Raw genomic sequence first — 19,860 nt, forward strand, 5'->3', positions numbered from 1 at the left:
ACTGCTCGAAACAGGTGGTGAATGGCTGCGCAGAATCTGTGGCGCGCGTAAAGGCACAAGGGCATGTTACCGCGCCGCACCAAGACTGTTGTTTCAGAAACCTGACCTCCGACATAATCCGCACTATTAAGACCACTAGCTATGCATTTATGGTGCTAATGGCTTAACTCGAGTTGTTTCTCTTGGTACGACGTGGCAGCTACACGCTCTCAGCCCGAGTAGTGTGCGCTATGAAAACCGCGCACAAGGTTGCATGTCGCGTCGCCAAGACAAAAAGTATGGATACGAGGTGATCGGCTTGAACCTCACACACAAGCTTTATACTGGGAACTGTACGGTCGGTGGTGTGACCAGAGCCACCAGCCCTGACGCCAATAAAACACTTTTCCAGATGAAGACAAGTGGAGCTCGGATGACTGGAGCGCTGGATGTTTTCTGATGTTTTCCAGCTTCAACGTGAGCGATGACTGAATGGGACGACATGCCCACGGAGACTCTGTCTCCGACGGGCTTCGTGGTGCTGTCCGTGGTGCTGGGACTGATCATGACTTTTGGCTTTCTGAACAACTTTGTCGTGCTAATTCTGTTTTGCAAATTCAAGACGCTGCGCACCCCGGTCAACATGCTGCTGCTCAACATTTGCGTGAGCGACATGCTGGTGTGTCTGTTCGGCACCACGCTCAGCTTCGCCTCCAGTATTCGGGGGAAGTGGCTCCTGGGTCGCCTCGGCTGCAGCTGGTACGGTTTCATCAACTCCTGCTTTGGTGAGTTTCAGACAGATGCAGACCCACAGTCAGATAGCCTATATCAAACACTATTTAAGTGGAACGTTTGACAAACTGATGGTTGTGCCATGTGTGCCAGATTAGCACTTTCACTATTCATCTCTGGTAGGCTACCTTTTAGTGGAATATGCATCGATGAAGAGTGCTGTCTGACCGCATATCTTGATTTGATTAATGTGTTTTCTTTGTATCAGCTTGAGAACTAGCCAGGGATGGCCCCAACACCTCATTTGAAATAATGACAATTCAATTACGGTGCTGTGCCCAGTTGCACAAAGCACCTTAGGCTAAGATATCCCTTAGAGTCAGAGTTAAGGTGTCCATAAAATAGAATCGGCTGCACAAAACACCCTTAAATATTCTCCATAATGTTAAACATTTTAAGGAAAACGTAATTTTGTGCAGCCGATTCTAACTGACTAAAACACAAAATTGCTGCTGTGAAAAAGGTCAATTAGTTCCTACAGGGCATGGCATTTCTCCTCTGCATCAGTGGCCATTAGTTCAACGATTTAAAACATTATTTGCTGTGTGATTCACTGTTTAGCAACTTACCAAGAATTCTCATTTGCGGAGACAATAGATTTTTTTTTACTAGTGCTGCTAGGCTATAATTTCTCAAATAAAGTTCAGTAATATAATTTTCAGAGACCCCAAAACATATTGATACTGTATCTAGTTTTATCATAACTTATAACTGCAGGGGGCTATAGTCAGCTGAGAACCACTATGTGGTTAAAAACAAGAATAGGTCCAAAATACAGTAGGTGCTGGAATGGGAAGAGCTCCTTGCACTGGGCTCAGCATGCACAGTAAAAAGCTCAAGATACATACAAATAAAAATAGACAACACAAATTGAATTAATGCATGACTGCACATGTACATGGTTAATGCCAGCACATTTAGAACCACAGTTTGACCTTTCACCTCAAGCCAGCCGAGCAGCATTTTGGTAAACAAACCGTGTCACTGGGTGGCAACGGCAATGGAACCCTATGGAGCGTGAGCTTTGGGAGGCTTGAGCATCTGACTAGCCGGCTGACCGTGTTTACAATTTAAAAACTGCGACAGTTCACACAACTTTAACATGACATGCATATATTATACATCAAACTCTTGAGCTAATTCTGCTCTCACCCAGAATGTCAAAATATAAGCGATGTGATGTATACTTTTTGAGATATTAACATTTGTTTGGCACAACTCATACTAGTTAACTGCCGCGAGGTTACGCATTTTTGGGTGGCAGTGACGTCACGCTGATTCGTCCTATAGCCAACATGTGCCGCTCTCTTTCCACTTTAGTGCCTCCACTTTTCTTCCTGAATGCAACATAGTGTAGGGCAGGGGTTCGCAAACTTTTTCATCTTGGGAACCAAAAGATACATTTTGTGTCTCCTTGGGACCCAAACTCACAAAACTCACCCCAAAATCCTGAGGTCGCTGGCGTCCACGGCCGACATTATTGTGTTTCAGAGGCTGAAGCAGGCCCATTTTTAGAGCTAGAGTGAAGAGCCTGGCTGGTAACATATGAAACTAGAAGACCTAAAGCCGCCTACAGACTGTAAGATTTTAGCAATCTTATAAGTTTATTGCAAGCCACCCTGTGTGACGTTTGATCTTGGTTTCGTGTGTGTACTGTACTGTACGATGATGACACCTAATGGCAACAACGCATGTCTCTCCATCAACACAGCAGTCACTAATCAAACGTTGCTGCAGCTATGCATCAATCAATTTGCGCCACAGTTGTCTGGTAGAAATGTCAACAATGAACTGACAAAGCTTAGCAAAGAATGGTGCCTTTGCAACAACATCCAAAGAAGAGGAGGACAATGTGGACGCGGTCATGGCCAATTTTGCCAGAGAGGTAATGTCAACGATTTATTAGTCTACTAGCATTTAGCGTCTATGATCATGCAGAATTATCAGACGTTGTCGTAGCTGCCTGTCACCCTAAATTTCTGACACTGTCAGAATTCATCCTAGGCTATCTTTGGTCGCAAGACTTTCACAACGGCCGTCTTTGAACCTCTCTCACTGCACGACGCAGGACCACCGTTTTGAAGCCAAGACCAACGATATCTCCACGTTTTTCTCACGTTGCTCATCTTTCGTCTGGGACGGCCCAAAATCGCACAGTCTGTCAGAGGCTTAAAGCTTAATTTATACTTATTAGAAAGTGTCGCTCAGCACGTGGTCGCAGACGAAAAAGAAAGTGTCGCTCATAGTGTTGCATTTATACTTCAGTGAATGTTCGCCTCGGTTCAACGGTCACGTGACACCCGAACGCATCCAAGGCAAGAGAGGGAATGGAATACACAGTGAAACCACCTCAGAGGCAAGATGTAATGTACTTGGCTGCAGCCTGCAGCCGCATATAAATGACACACAACTCCTCCTCTCTCTCTGGGAAATTGGTCACAAAGTTCTTTGTGATTTTCATGAAGTCATACATCAAGGACAGGCTGATAAAAATAGCGGGGACACGTTCATTCATTTCAATCAAGTGAAAACCAAAACAAGGAAGTCAAGCGCGTGCCGTCTATATAGCCAATCAGACTTGCACGATACTATGACGTAGTCAGCGACACTAGACATTTCACTAGGTAGCAGACACTGCTCGCCGACACTTGAAAGTGTCGACTCAAGTCCTCATTTCTGTCGGCGACAGTTTCAAAAGTGTCAGCAGACAAAGCATAAATTGGGCTTAAGGCATCCAGGTATCAGCCATGTCATGCTAGCTTGTCGGGAAGGGGGCTAAATAATGCTCCAACGTTAGGCAAAATTTTGGTGAGGGAAATACTGGCATGGCCATTTTCAAAGGGGTCCCTTGACCTCTCCCCTTGAGATATCTGAATGAGAATGGGTTCTATGGGTACCCATGAGTCTCCCTTTTACAGATAAGGTAGCAGGTAAGAAGCTAGTATTTCAACTTAGCATGTCTCCGAAATGTCGGATAATATCATGGTCATTTTAAAGTACAGTTCAACAATTGAATATTGTTCCTTTAACCCATCATTCAATTAAATTAAATTTTATTGTCCACAATGTGGACATTTGTCTTTGGCTTCACAGGTTTGCTTGCACACATGAGAAGTACAGTAGATGCAACAAACACCAGAATACACAGTACACAGCACAGGGAATGACAGGATACGTAATACAACATAGAACAGGACAACAATACAGACAGCGATAACGGACATGCTTCTGATGTGGATGACATTTATGAATTTAGCAGATTTATTAGATATTCTTGGTTGCTGCAGGAACTCTGTAGCGTCTTCCCGAGGGCAGTTTTGTGAACTCATTAAAAAGGGGATGTACAGGGTCACAAACAAATTTGTCTGGTGTTTCGTGCCACCCATGTTTTATAAATACATCCAAGTTGTTCTTGTTCTTTCCCAATAATTTTACTCGCCATGTTTGTAATTTGGGACAGTCTATTTCTGTTCTTAGCTCCTAGATTCCAATACCATGTACACATGTCAAAGGTCAAAATACTTTAACAGTCTCCAGAATAGCTTTGCTTATTTTGTATGAATCCAATTTCCTGATTAGTACAGACGGTGCATTGCTTTTTTAAAGATGTATTCTGTGTTGGCTGTGAAACTTAGATTGGAGTCAAAAAAGCTTCCTAAGTATTTTTAAACTCCTCTACTGTTTCCGCAGTGATTTTGCATGGTAACACTTTTATAAAGCAGCAAGGTCATACTGTTTACACATCTCAGATAGTGATCATGGTGTTTCATTCCAAAGGTAAGACAAAAAGATCACAGCTGCATTCCATTAGGCATTCAACACTTAAAAAAATTAAAACATTGAAGTAAAAACATAAGAGGAGGTCGAGTCTTAGGTCTTATCTAGAGATATGACAATATGAAATTTCACAGTACAGTACGGTATATTTAAGCAATAGATCACGGCAGGCCGTGGTATTATGCTTATTATAAAACGGCTCTCTCAAATCAAGCAATCTGATTGGTTCACAGCCATTGTATAAATCCAATAACCCACTCCAATAACCCATGGCCATGGGTTATTGGTTGCCATGGCAACTCTCTTACTAAAAGCCTTTGGTTACCTAAAAAAAAACAAATGGTGGAGACAGCTGTCAGATCCTTGTGAATCGATCTTCGCTTATAACTTTACTAATACTTCGCAGAAAATTATGTTTTGTACAAGAATAAATGCGGGCTAATGTCTTCTTTGCAAAAAAAAGCCTGTTAACCCCGCATTTAACCCGGTAACGTTAGTTGGTGTCGGGCTTTGCAGAAAGCACTCAGCTTCTCAGCAAGCGCTGAGAATGCAGCGCTGCGCTCGAGCTGCCTGTCGGCTTTCCAGAAAGCTCTCAGCTTCTCAGCAAGCGCCAGGATTGGCCAATGTCAACTTCAGTCTCCAGAACGATCCAATCAAATCACCCGCATGTTCTTGCGGTCCCGCCTTACAGTAGTGTTTCAACTGACTCTATCAGAATAACATGCCAGTCGGACTTATAGTATTATTATTATTATATTATTATACTTGGAAACCGTTTTATAAAAGCAATATAGAACTCGAGCTGCGTGGTGTTGTGGCATATATCCCACTGATAAGCTGTTATCCCACTCGGCCTGCGGCCTCGTGGGATAACAGCTTATCAGCGGGATATATTCGCCACAACACACTTGCTCTCATGCTATATTGCTTAATTATACCACACCTAAGGGTCGTGCTTCCTTTGGGACCAATACCCTAGTGCGCTAAATATACCACAGCTGTGAGCCAATCGGATTGCTTGAATTGAGAGAGCCATTTTGTAACTACCAAAATATCATATAACATCGGAAAAACAAACAAGTATTTTCCTTTGACAAAAAATATGGCTTTATTGAAATGAAACTGAAACTAATGAGAATGTTTACACAAGGATCCTCCATTATGAACTGAGTTATTTGTAGTGCCATGCATGCAGCGGCATGCATATTGCGCAACACATCACCGTGGGCATGGTGTTAGAGGCAAAGCTAGGTTGATAACCATGGTTGCTTGATATCGCAGTATACCTTAAAATGCTATATGGTTATATCCCTAGTCTTGTGTAGGACCAGAGAGATTTCAGAAGAAACTGCATCAGATTTTCTTCTCAACTGTGAGTGTGTGTGTGTCTGTGTCTGTGTGCACATGTGTGTGTGTACAGTGTGTGTGTGTGTGTGTGTGTGTGTGTGTGTGTGTGTGTGTGTGTGTGTGTGTGTGTGTGTGTAGTCGTAGACTGAATTTCAATCATGGAAGACCAAATAAGGCATTAATAGAGCACCCCATGCTGTCATACCCCTCAGCCCAAATGACGTCACTAAATGACGTCACCATCTCCGACGTCACCTTCTCCATGACGTCCCAAATGACATCAGTTATGACATCATAAATGACATCATAAATGACGTCAGTTATGACATCATAAATGACATCAGTTATGACATCATAAATGCCCTTCTCCCAAATTACATCAGTTATGACATCATAAATGACATCAGTTATGACATCATAAATGCCCTTCTCCTGGTACTATATAAAGCCCCCATCACCACAGCTTAAATCACACTTGTGCAGTCATCACTCACCTTGTGTCAGCATCACGCATTCATCCAGCATCTCCAGAGCAAAAAGCTTCATTCAGTCCATCATCATGTCTGAGTCTGAAGACGAGCAGCAAAGGGTCAACTCCGCCGTGGACGCCTTCCTCCAGAGCACGATCAACGCCCCGGCCAGCCCCGGGCAAATCTCCAATCCCCAGGCTTCATCTTCGGCGTCACAAGGGACGCTCCTCTCACCAGGGGCCGCAGCCGCAAAAGGAGATCCAGCGCCACGGAGGTCCAAGTCGTCTCGCCCGGATCTCAGTCCGCGTAGCACTCCGGAGGCCGTGGCCGCGGCAAAAGAGCCAAAGATCCCCTGATCGCAACGATTTCATCACTGGTCGGGTCCCTCATCGATGCCCGGCTGAGGACGCTCGGGAGCCCCACGCTCCCCACAGCAGCAGCCCAATCAGCACCGCCCCAGGTTTCAGGCTTGTATCCCCCCTTTTCAGCCGGCATCTCTTCCGTAATATCAGCCCAGCCAGCCCCGCTTCAAAATCCAGGTGTGTGCGCCGCACTCATTGCAGGCCGGGTGCCAATCCCTGAGCAACTCTGCCCTGTTGCATACGGCCGCTTCCCTCTCCCGTGTCCAATCGGGTATTATCAAACATGCATTTAGTCCCTGGTTTCAGTCAACGTTGCGGCAATGCTGCTGTCATTCCAGGCCGGGTGCCAATCCCTGAGCAACTCTGTCCCCGTTGGAGACTGCAATGATTTAGCAGGTAAGCCTGCCTTGGCTTGCAGCATGATAACATTTAGCAAAGCTGCACTGAGCAGAACACATTGCCTTGAATGAAGCAGCGGTGTGAAGCGACATATATTAGTAGTATTAACTACAGAATCGAACAGATCCTCAAAATCGCTCATGGTGAGTTGAACCAATGCAAAATACACCGACAGCCAAATATATGTAGCGAGCAATCGCCATACAACCTGATTTTGATGCTGAAGCAGAAAACACAGGAATGAATAAAAAGTTCTGCAGAGAACCACCAACACCAGTAATTTGCAATGTGTCAAGCGAGCAATCGCCATCCTGTCTTAATACCCAGGTAATTTTACTCTCACTCTTAAACGCAACAGGTGGTTCATGTGTCATTATTATCGCTAGCACAGAGTGTTTCAGACATTTTTCCGGTGCTACCGTGTGCCACAAGTGCGGTACGGGGAGCCCTGCTCCGGCTCCTCTGCCGTGCGCCTCCAGGTGCCTGTCCAACTCACACTCCCCGCCGGGGGATGTGGGGGGCTTAATGCGCTTCCTCCCCGCTCCGTCCCATGAGTGGGGCTTGCGGATGGAGTCGCCCGGGGGTCCTAATAAATACCCAGGTCATTTTTGTTTCACTCTTAAACATTCGGGGGATTTCATCTGGCTGTGTAAAAGGGGCTGCTCCCCTTTCCCGGCACTCCTCGTTCCGGGTCATGGTATTTAAATTAGATTAAATTAGAAATCTGCTGGGAGTTCCTGCTCGTCATGCTAATCACATGCATTAATTTTGTCATTCATATCATTACAGGCTAAGCTCATGCGGTCTCAGCACCTAAGTCAATGCTGACTCCTTCAGGCTACCTGAGTTACAACAACTCATTCATGCATTTGTCATTCATATCATTAAAGGGCTAAGCTCATGCGGTCTCAGCACCTAAGTCAATGCTGACTCCATTCAGGCTACCTGAGTTACAACAACTCATTCATGCATTCGTCATTCATATCATTAAAGGGCTAAGCTCATGCGGTCTCTCAGCACCTAAGTCAATGCTGACTCCATTCAGGCTACCTGAGTTACAATAACTCATTCATTACAACAACTCATTCATGCGGCCTGGGTCATTGCTGACTCCATTCATACGGCAGAGTCATTGCTGACTCCATTCATACTGCAGAGTCATTGCTGACTCCATTCATACTGCAGAGTCATTGCTGACTCCATTCATACAGCAGGGTCATTGCTGACTCCATTCATACGGCCCGAGTCATTGCTGACTCAATTCATACGGCCTGTATCACTGCTGACTCCATTCATACAGCAGAGTCATTGCTGACTCCATACGGCCTGAGTCATTGCTGACTCCATTCATACGGCCTGAATCACTGCTGTCTCCATTTATGTGGCCTCAGTCATACGGGCTTCACAAGCCTCAATCACATGGGTCTTAGCAGATTCCTAAGACCTGCAGCAACGCTCATCATAGTTAGCATCATGGGTTAATGTCGACTACATTTTGCTTGTTTATTCAGGTGATATTATCTCTGATTTATTGTTCCAACTGCAATCATCTCTCGAATTCCTGTGCATTAATCTTGACACCAAGCTTATGCAAGCTCCCTCCCCCTCGAGAAATTGTCTCGCATCCACGAAATAGCCCAGTCCTATTCAGCAGCCAGCCACATTTCAAAACGAGACCTTCTGTCTCTGCTCGGCCACCTGAATTTTGCCATGCACATTATTCCCCAAGGGAGGTCATTCATTTCCAGGCTGCTCGATTTAGCATCTTCAGTCCCCAGCCTCCTTGACTCAGTTACCCTCAATGAGGGAGGCCGAGCCGATCTCAAATTCTGGGCACACCTCTTAGGAAATTGGAACGGAATCTCATTTTCCTATGACGAAATCGTCTCGTCTGCCGACGACTTAAAACTTTTCACAGATGCAGCACATTCACCGCTCCCCCTCCTGCTGGACGTCAAAACTAATCAAAAACAGCTCAACAGCAACAACAGCTCAGCCGAGGGTGCGGGTGCAACTCTCCCAAAGTGACAGTACACGACTGTCAAAACAAATGAAAAAGGCCCATAATAGACATAGACACGCAACTTAAAGTCAAATCCAAGGGGAAAACGTACTTATTAACAATGGTCAGCCCACCTTTAATATTCCAAATGTCAAAATGCACAAATCAGAACGTGCATCTATTAGGAATAGAACAGATATGAGAAAAATATCAAGCCAATCTTTGCCTCATACAATTTGGGATAAAGTAAGTGCACAACTAAAGAATATAACATTATGTCTACCCATTTTTAGACATTTTCATGCTATAATAATATAATGCTAAAGGTTAAATATTGCATCTTTTAGCCATTGCTGGCTATGCTCATGCAGGTTGTTGCGACCTTGGTCATTACTGACCTTAAAAATGCAGGTCATCGCTGACCTTTTTTCTTTTGGGGGGGTCCTCCCTTCAACAACTGGGCTGCCGTCTTCATCAGCCTTTGCGTCCTACATCCATCCAGAGCAAGCTGCTATATTATCAGCCCAAATATGCCTCCTTCCATGATTGGTAGGAAGTATTAATGCATTTCATTGGTGGTGGTCTTCTCTCCCAATCCCCGTTTGGTGCCCATGCCGGGCAATTTGCATATAACCCCATAAGTGTCCTTGCCATTGCTTAACCTCAGTCAGCCCACGTCCTGACAAATTGCACAACCCATTATCCCTGCATTCTGCTTAAACATCAGTCAGCCCATGTCCTGACAAGTCAGCCCCCGCCCTGACAATTTGCTCAACCCATTATCTCTGCATTCTGCTTAAACCTGTCAGCCCACGTCCTGAGAAGTCAGTCCACATCCTGACAACTTGCTCAACCCATTATCCCTGCATCCTGCTTAAACCTCAGTCAGCCCACGTCCTGACAAGTCAGCCAATGTCCTGACAATCTGCATAACCCATCATTCCGGCATTTGCATAAACCTCAATCAGCCCTTGGCCCCCTTTTCCTCATCTCTCCCCATCATCACATGACAAGATCCTGGTTCATCCTTCACTTCAAGACCACACTCCAGAAATGCAACATCCCTGCAGAGAACCATTCCAGTCACTCCTTCAGGATCGGAGCAGCCACATCAGCAGCCATGCAGGGGGTGTCCTCCGCCTCCCTTCAACAACTGGGGCGCTGGTCCCCATCAGTCTATGCATCCTACATTCGTCCAGAGCAAGACGCCATATTATCAGCCCAAAGATCCCTCCTTCCATGACTAAAGAGGCAAAAAAAAGCACTTCGTTGGTGGTGATCAAACTCTCCTTTTCTCTTCAATGCGCCCGTGCCCGGGCTATCCACATCCACTCCCTTGCATCCCCGCTTTGCCTTAAAAAACCCCGGTCAGCCCCTCATCTCCCGGCATGCATAAATTCTCCCCCTGTCAGCCCACGACCTGACTAAAGCATACCCCAGGCGAGCTCCATGACCCCCGTTTTCACTCTTCCAGTTCCTGAAATAACTTTAAATTCCTTTGGGGGATGTCCTATCTCATACAGCACCGACGCCCTCTCTCATAAGCAAGAGGAGCGTCACATCATGGAGTCATACGCCATACTCAAACCGTCTATTCTGATTCAATAAAGTTTGTTAAAATTATATTAAGAGTCTCTCATGATTGAAGTGTAGTCGTAGACTGAATTTCAATCATGGAAGACCAAATAAGGCATTAATAGAGCACCCCATGCTGTCATACCCCTCAGCCCAAATGACGTCACTAAATGACGTCACCATCTCCGACGTCACCTTCTCCATGACGTCCCAAATGACATCAGTTATGACATCATAAATGACATCATAAATGACGTCAGTTATGACATCATAAATGACATCAGTTATGACATCATAAATGCCCTTCTCCCAAATTACATCAGTTATGACATCATAAATGACATCAGTTATGACATCATAAATGCCCTTCTCCTGGTACTATATAAAGCCCCCATCACCACAGCTTAAATCACACTTGTGCAGTCATCACTCACCTTGTGTCAGCATCACGCATTCATCCAGCATCTCCAGAGCAAAAAGCTTCATCCCACCACCTCCCCAGATCACCACCAATGTCATGACTCCTGTTGGAAACAAATCCCCTTAGGGGGGATGTCCTATCTCATACAGCACCGACGCCCTCTCTCATAAGCAAGAGGAGCGTCACATCATGGAGTCATACGCCATACTCAAACCGTCTATTCTGATTCAATAAAGTTTGTTAAAATTATATTAAGAGTCTCTCATGATTGAAGTGCGTGCGTGCGTGCGTGCGTGCGTGTGCGTGCGTGTGTGTGTGTGTACGTATACATTTCCTTGTGTGAATAAATGTTTTGCTTATCAGCTTTTTCAGGGTTCCAGAGAGAGTGTGTTGCTGCACAGCATTTGATCCACATACTAAGTACAGCTAACACAGGCATCCATCTGTTAGAATAGCAATAGCCTACCAAATGGATTCCGCAGGTGTCTTGAACAGTGTAGAACACATGAAGAACACAGAATATCACTCTCAACCTTTATCTCAGGCAAACACGCAAGGAGAAGGCACATCTCAGCCACAGGTTCTTACTGGGGCGTTCAGATTAGAAATATTCATGATAACCTTTCTGTTAGTCTATCCCCCTTTCTTCTTCTGCTTAGTTTTCTACAGTACGGTAAACCAAACACACTGGCTTCATCTCAGCTTGACATTCAAAGTGTGTGTGTGTGTGTGTGTGTGTGTGTGTGTGTGTGTGTGTGTGTGTGTGTGTGTGTGTGTGTGTGTGTGTGTGTGTGTGTGTGTGTGTGTGTGTGTGTGTGTGTGTGTGTGTGTGTGCGCGCATACGTGTAATTCATGCATACATATCTGTGCGCATACATACTGCATGCTTATGTGCATATGCGTGTAACCAGCTAAGTAAACCATGATCTCTAGTCAGTGACCATAAGGCAATATAAACAAAATATCAGCTCATTTATGCTTCATGAAAAAATGTCCTATAACTTAGATAAGTTTGACACTACTGTTAAGTATACTATGATTTTAATTAGATTTTTACATAAAGGAGTTAAGCTGAGTTTGCCCCACTACACTAGATTCCTTCCTAGACATCACTACTATAATAAGGTGGCGGGGTTCCACGCAGTGCACAATTGCTGAACTTAGCTGAGCGTGAAGCTCACGGCAATACAAATGAGCACACAAAGGTAGGAATGAGCGCTAGAAATATCACGTATATATATATATATATATATATATATATATATATATATATATATATATATATATATATATATATATATATTATAGATGGGATCGTTAACGCCATTAACGGCTGCGTTAACGCGAAACTCTTAACGCGCGATAAAAAAATTATCGCCGTTAATCTATTCTCAAAGTTGTCTGGTAGCAGGGTCCACTTATATTGAGCAGGCCATGATGATTATCACTTTAGAATGGAACAGGTATGTAAGCGCGGACATTTATGTCTGCCTCCCCCATCCTGGCTGCTGTGGGGGGGCGTGAACAACCGAACCTGCTCTCTAGTCATCTTCCAGTGGCCTACACTACTGACCTGGCAGTCATCTGCTCTAAATAATGTGCATGCTTCAAAAACACGAGGCGGCGGCGTCTCTCTCTCTCTCCGTCTCCCTCTCTCTGTCTCTCTCTCTCTCTCTCTCTCTCTTTTGCTCTCTCCTCCGTCAGTCCATCGTTGTCGTGTGGCACCGTGTAGGCTATAGCACGAGTCGTGAGCCGATTTGCCCTCAAACGCTTCCAAACGCTCCCGATGCTCCGTGCCGGCTGTGCATGAGAGATGCAGCTAGCCGGGCTCTGGCATCATGCTCTCTCTCTCCTCCTCCCAGCCTCTCTCACGTGCGGGAGCCACACTCATGAATATTCACGAGTGATCCCGGTGATCTCATTCCAGGTAGTTCAGGATAGAACTTTGTCCAGATGAAGACAACCCATGTGTGTAACCTGCTGGTTTCTTACCTTTAAATGCCTACTGGCTATTCAAGTTGAATTGAATAAACAGAAACCTGTTCACAAGGACTTACTCCTAGTCATTATTTATGTTGCCCAGCGAGCACAAAACGTTTTTTCAACGTTGATTTTTAGTTTAAATCTGGGTGATATTGGGTTTGAACGTCTAAGACCTAATTTCACCCTCTTTTCAACCGGCTAAAATGCGGTTACAACGTCAACGTGTAAAAAAACACAATTTGGTTCATCATATTGTTAAAACATTTGTTGTAGTTTGGAATAGAGACAATATTGATAGTGTGTGAATTGGCATTTGTCCATTTTATTGTGTAACTGAGAGTTGAAATCTCGTCTACACGAAAACTACATTTCAACGCATTTTATGTCACATGGAATATCATAAATATGGGACTATATAGGCTATGTGGTGCCAGCAAAAAGCTTCCAGGACACAACTATGGTTAATAGTTTAGCGCAATACTATAAAATAATGAATTCAGTTCCTGCAGCAACGCGCATGCGCAAGTACCGTGCTAGCTATACCGTGACTGACTAGACCAAAGCAAGTCTGCACCGGTCTGCACCAAGTGCGGAACGAGGTGCTCTGGGCAGCTATGTTATTGTATACGAGGCTCTGTGTACCCCCTGAGTCTCTCGTGTTAAATGAAGTTAACCTCTGAAGCCGTACAGCCTACAGACTACAGATGCACACACACACAACATAATTTTAGTCTGTTACATAATATGATAGTCTCGTACGCATCACATAAAATAACTTGCCCTCCCGATCGTTGACAATTGTGTGTAGTCTAAGTTGTGTGCGAGATAGAGTATATATATGCCCGGCTCTATGTGTAGTATAAGAAAATCTATAGCTCACGACGCAGAGCGCAGTGGCTTGGACGTGCTGGTGAAATATGGTCTAAATCTGAACGTTCAATAAACGTCTGCAAATAGTGGGTGAAAAAACTTTCACTTTCAAACCTTCCTTGCACGTTTTTTCAACGTTGACCCTAAACGTTTTTTAAACGTCTTTTCAACCGAAAAATGCTCGCTGGGTGCACACACATATTTTGAATGGCTTCGACAGACTTCAAATGACCCATTTTAATCTAGATTAATCTAGATTAATGACCAGGATTAATCTAGATTAATCTAGATTTAAAAAATTAATCTATTCCCATCTCTAATATATATACGTACAGTATATATAGTACTAGAAATGAGCGCGCAAAGCACACATATTTCTAGCGCTCATTCCTACCTTTGCGTGTATACATATATATATATACCTGTACATATATATATATATATATTCGTCTTATCCTGAATACAGTTTATTACATTACATTACATTACATCATTTGGCAGACGCTTTTATCCTAAGCGACTTACAATAACACATTTTTGTCAGCAATAGAGCAATCAACTATGCAACACAGTCTATGACAACTACAACCTCTGAAGGAACAGTGGTACAAGTTTAGTTTAGGTTAGTTTTTTTTTTTTCTTTTTTTCTTTTTTTCGAAAGATAGAGAAAGAAGTTAGATCAAGAAGGGCCCAGATGGAGCCTGAAAAGGTGTGTCTTTAGTCTTTTCCGAAAGATCGGCAGTGATTCAGCTGTCCTGACCGAAGGTGGAAGCTCGTTCCACCATTGAGGTGCCAGGGACGAGAAGAGTCGAGATCGGGATGAGCGACTTTTGAGCCCCCGAAGCGAGGGAGGGGCGAGGCGTCCTGCACTGGTGGAGGAGCGAAGGGAGCGCTGAGAGGTTTGGAACCTGACCATAGATTGCAGGTACAGGGGAGCTGACTGGTGTACTGCCCTGTAGGCCAGTACCAGTGTCTTGAATTTGATGCGTGCCGAGATGGGAAGCCAGTGGAGGTCTTGGAAGAGGGGAGTGACATGAGAGAATTTGGGTTGGTTGAATACCAGACGGGCTGCAGCGTTCTGAATGAGCTGAAGCGGTCGGATGTCGGTGGCAGGTAGGCCGGCCAGGAGCACGTTGCAGTAGTCGAGGCGAGAGATGATAAGTGACTGGACCAGGAGTTGAGTCGCTTCTCTTGTGAGAAAGGGACGGATTTTGCGGGTGTTGTAGAGGGAGAACCTACAGGAGCGTGCTGTCGCAGCTATGTTGGCTGAGCAAGACAGCTGGTTGTCAAGGATCACCCCAAGGTTTTTAGCTGTTTGGGAGGGAAGTACAGTGGTATTGTCAATGGAGATGGAGAGATCAGCGAGAGGGCAGTTAATTTTACTCCCACCTGTAGTCTCCCATTATCACTTTCTATTATATATCACTTTTCTCCGACCACCATCATTCATGTCTACATTCATACCAATCATACGAGGCAAGGAGGGTTAAGTGTCTTGCCCAAGGACACAGCGACAGCAGCTGGGAGGGAGCGGGGATCGAACCGCCAACCCTTGCGTCATTGGCCGACCCGCTCTACCTCCTGAGCTAAAGCCGCCCCATTCTTGACCTCTCAATCCCAAGGCACCACCCAACAACAATATGCCTTGAATAAATCTGTCCACATGTTACATAGCATACAATGTATGCATGCATGTATGCCATGACCATACGTGTTGGCAAACACACAGCACTCTTGCATAGTAGACCTTGTCCTCTCCCTGCAATGGTCCCATTAAAAGAATATTACAACGCCAGTTTCTCATGCCCAATGACGCATGCCAAGCTTAAACGTGTGTGAATATTGCAGGCTACTTTGGTTAAACAGCCCGGCCATTGCAGCAAAAAGGCTTTTCTGAGTCTGACTCGCTCAGATAATATATTTTCTCCATAAATCTCAGTCTCCCCCACCATACCCAGCCTCCTATCCTTCCTCCAGATAAGATACATGAGAGCAGGGGAGACGCTGCTTCCACCCAGCAGAGCCTGAACTCACGGTGCTATGGCGTGCGTGCATGCGTGCATGTGCCATGATTGATCACTCAGTGTTGGGCTATACTTTGGCTAGTCTTAAACAAGGACTGAGTGCAATGAATCATCCAGTCACACGACGGCCTCAGTGTCTTCTCTCATTCATACATTTTTGTTTTGGGTCTATAGATTTGTTCAGATTTGTCAATTTACCTCTTGTCTTCTTAAGGAACAGAAGAAGATGATGGAGACCAGCAGGATGAGTCATAGCCTGAAGGATCAGGGTACTAAAGTATAATTAATTTTTCCTTTCTTATTGAGACATGGAAAATGGTCAAAAATCTAAATTGAAGAATGAAAAACGTATGGGCATACCTTGAAATGTGGGCGTACCCTGAAATGGTCACGTGACTTCTATTTTTCAATTTTCAATTTTCAATTTTGTATTTTTAACTTTGAATTTTACTTTTCAATGTTAATTTTGCATTTTTCCAATCCAAAATTAATAATGATAAAAAGGGAATGGCCAAAATGAAAAATGGGGTCAGACTTTGATTGTTTTTGTGTTTTTCGATTCTGTTTGAAAATTGATTTTCAGCTTTAATTTTCAATTCTTTTACTGTTTTTCATTCCTCAATTTAGATTTTGACCATTTTCCATGTCTCAATAAGAAAGGAAAAATTAATTATGTTAATTCCATGTTTATTCAAATTTCACGGTGCATCTTATCTACTCTGATCTCATTAGAGTGTTCTCTTCTACATACAAATCAGCATTTTGTCTCTGAAGCACCGAGGTGCTAATTCCGCCATTATATTACATTACATTACATAATTTAGCAGTTGCTGCATTTAACAGACACTTGTCTCCAAAGCAACTTACAATAGTAGGCTACATTTTGTCTCCAGTAGTGAAACCAACTGTGCATCACAGTCTTCAACAGCTACGATTCTTAAGTAGCATTTGTTGATCTTTATTTATGTATTTATTCATTCATTTATTTATTTATTTAGAATGGTAAGAGAAGATTAGTTCAGGAAGGGTTAGTTCAAAAAGGGACCAGGTGTAACCTGAAGAGGTGTGTCTTTAGTCTCCGCTGCGACTTGTGGAAGATGTGGATTGATTGTGTTGAGAGGGGCGTGTCCTACACCTAGCCTTTACACGAGGTATTTGTAGTGGTTATGTCATTTTCCACACACTGCACATGTTTAAACACGAGTTTAAGCATCACAACCCTCTAAAGGTTGGAGGTCGATTAATACTTGATTGTAAATGTGAGATATGCATATCCAGTGTTTCCCCTAGAAAACTTTTCAGGCCTGGAGGGATTTCGAAACATACCCCGACCGCAACGGTGGGCGACGCTAAACTTTTAGCTAACCTGTGTTCACATCTATGTTGGCAATGGCATCCCAAGTATCATCATACTATTATGGGATGCGATGCAAACAGTTGTATTATGGGATGTGCGTTTCCCAGCCAACGACACACGTTGACAGGTTTTGGAACAGCGCTGCACGCTGGCACAATGCTCCTAAAAGCAAAATGCTTATTATTTTGAATGATTTGGCATCTGCTGTTACTGTCAACACTGTCAACACCAGTATTGTTTTATTGTAATAATATGGCATAAAGGTTTATTGAAATGTTTGGGAGAGCAAAGAAAAACAGCGGGGGCGCTGTTGGCCTGGCGGGCCTGCCAGGCCTGTAGAATGGTAAGGGAAACACTGATATCTAATAGGCACTGTAGGGAAGCTTTAGCCTTGACTGAAGACATCAATTATAGGCTCATGTGATTGGGGCAACAAACCAAGAAAAGGAATATCTGCTGGTCTCGTGTGGCTATGCTGAGAATGGCAATGAGTGACACAGAGGCATAAAAACAGCTGCTGACAGACGGATGCAGCACCTCGGCCAGCTTTAGGTTTTTCATCAGGAGCGGATGGCGGATGCCGTGGGAGTGGCTTCAGCCTGCAACCTTATTAAGCCCCCCACCCTCTCTATCCCATGTCTTGGCATGCAGCGAAGCACCTGTACTGTTGCTATGATGAATGAGAGTAAAAACCAAAGTCTGACTCATGTTCATCAGTGATACGCTTATCGCGTTTGTCATTTTAGTTGTATTAGCTCAGACAGATATAAATGGTTTCACGATGAATTGACACCAGCAATGTGTTGATGAGATGTTAAGCTCTAGCATAGCATTACATATAGGAGGGATCAGTGTTGGTAAACAAAGGGCAGCTTATAATGGGACTCTAGGGACCCATATGGTAACCGGTGTGCGGACATTCATTCTCTCCTACTCTAGGGACCCAGCCTTGAGTGTCAGTTCACACAACTTTAACACAACATACATATATGATACATCAGACGCTTAAGCTACTTCTGCTCTCACTCAGAATGTCAAAATACGATGTGTTTTTGAGATATTAAGGTTTGTTTGACACAACTCATACTACAGTAGTTAACTGCTGCGGTTCCGGGTGGCTTATCCGGGTGTCGTGATGTCATGCTGATTCGTCCTATACAGGTTATTACTAGCTGCAACAGCAGGTGGCTGGCAAAATGTGGTCCTAGACTTTAGAGGCACCTACTGTATTGCACAGTGGCGGAAACTACTTTGACAGGTGTTTATATGTCTGTCTGTCTGTCTGTCTGTGTCTGTACAGATTTTGTCGTTTGTCTTTTAGCCCCCCCCCCCCCCCCACTTTACGCCCTGGCCCACATTTTAGCCACTTTCAGACATGAACTCCGAACTATGTCCGTTGAATCAGGTGCGGACATTCGCTGGAGTTGCCCTTTTATACAACAACAGTTCATGTCATTTCCCACATGGAAAGAATCTATATGTACCCTATATGTTTTAATATAGGGCCACATATAGTTTTCCCATATATGGTGCATACATAAAATTGGCCGATTTCCTATATTATATGTACATATATGTACCTATATGTATGTATAGGTACATATATGTACCTATATGTACATATAATATAGGAAATCGGCCAATTTTATGTATGCACCATATATGGGAAACCTATATGTACATATATGTACCTATATGTAGGATCTTAAATAAAAAAATTAGCAGCGCACACGGGATTCGAACCCCGTTCGTGCTGAGCTATACATTTTCTTATACTAACCAGAGAGCCGGGCACATTATATACTCTCTCGCACACAACGTAGACTACACAATTGTCAGCGATCGGGAGGACAAGTTATTTTATGTGATGCGTACGAGTCATATTATGTAACAGACTAAAATTATGTTGTGTGTGTGTGTGCATCTATAGTCTGTAGGCTGTACGGCTTCAGAGGTTAACTTCATTTAACACCAGAGACTCAGGAGGTAGGCCTACACAGAGCCTCGTATACAGTCTGTTACAATAACATAGTGTGCCCAGAGCACCTCGTTCCGCACTTGGTGCAGACCGTTGCAGACTTGCTTTGGTCTAGTCAGTCACAGCTAGTAAGTACTTGCGCATGCGCGTTGCTGCAGGAACTGAATTCATTATTTTATAGTATTGCGCTAAACTATTAACCATAGTTGTGTCCTGGAAGCTTTTTGCTGGCACCACATAGCCTATAGTCCCATATTTATGATATTTCATGTGACATAAAATGCGTTGAAATGTAGTTTTCGTGTAGACCAGATTTCAACTCTCAGTTACACAATAAAAGACAATAAAATGCCAATTCACACACTATCAATATTGTCTCTATTCCAAACTACAACAAATGTTTTAACAATATGATGAACCAAATTGTGTTTTTTTACACGTTTACGTTGTAACCGCATTTTAGCCGGTTGAAAAGAGGGTGAAGTTAGGTCTTAGACGTTCAAACTCAATATCACCCAGATTTA

The 19,860-nt window shown here is 43.9% G+C and overlaps 1 protein-coding gene across 1 annotated transcript in view; it reads left to right on the plus strand.

Annotated features, from left to right (window-relative positions):
- Positions 1–463: 463 nt before the first annotated feature.
- Positions 464–19,860, plus strand: part of tmtops2b (teleost multiple tissue opsin 2b) — a gene marked incomplete at both ends in the record, with an annotated part of 36,852 nt that continues 17,455 nt past the window's right edge. Inside the window, one exon of the mRNA XM_083638219.1 lies at positions 464–764. Coding sequence (XP_083494345.1) covers positions 464–764 — 301 coding nt within the window. The remainder of the gene's footprint in view (positions 765–19,860) is intronic.

Source organism: Poromitra crassiceps, assembly GCF_964638095.1.
Source record: "Poromitra crassiceps genome assembly, chromosome: 6".
Classification (NCBI taxonomy): domain Eukaryota; kingdom Metazoa; phylum Chordata; class Actinopteri; order Beryciformes; family Melamphaidae; genus Poromitra; species Poromitra crassiceps.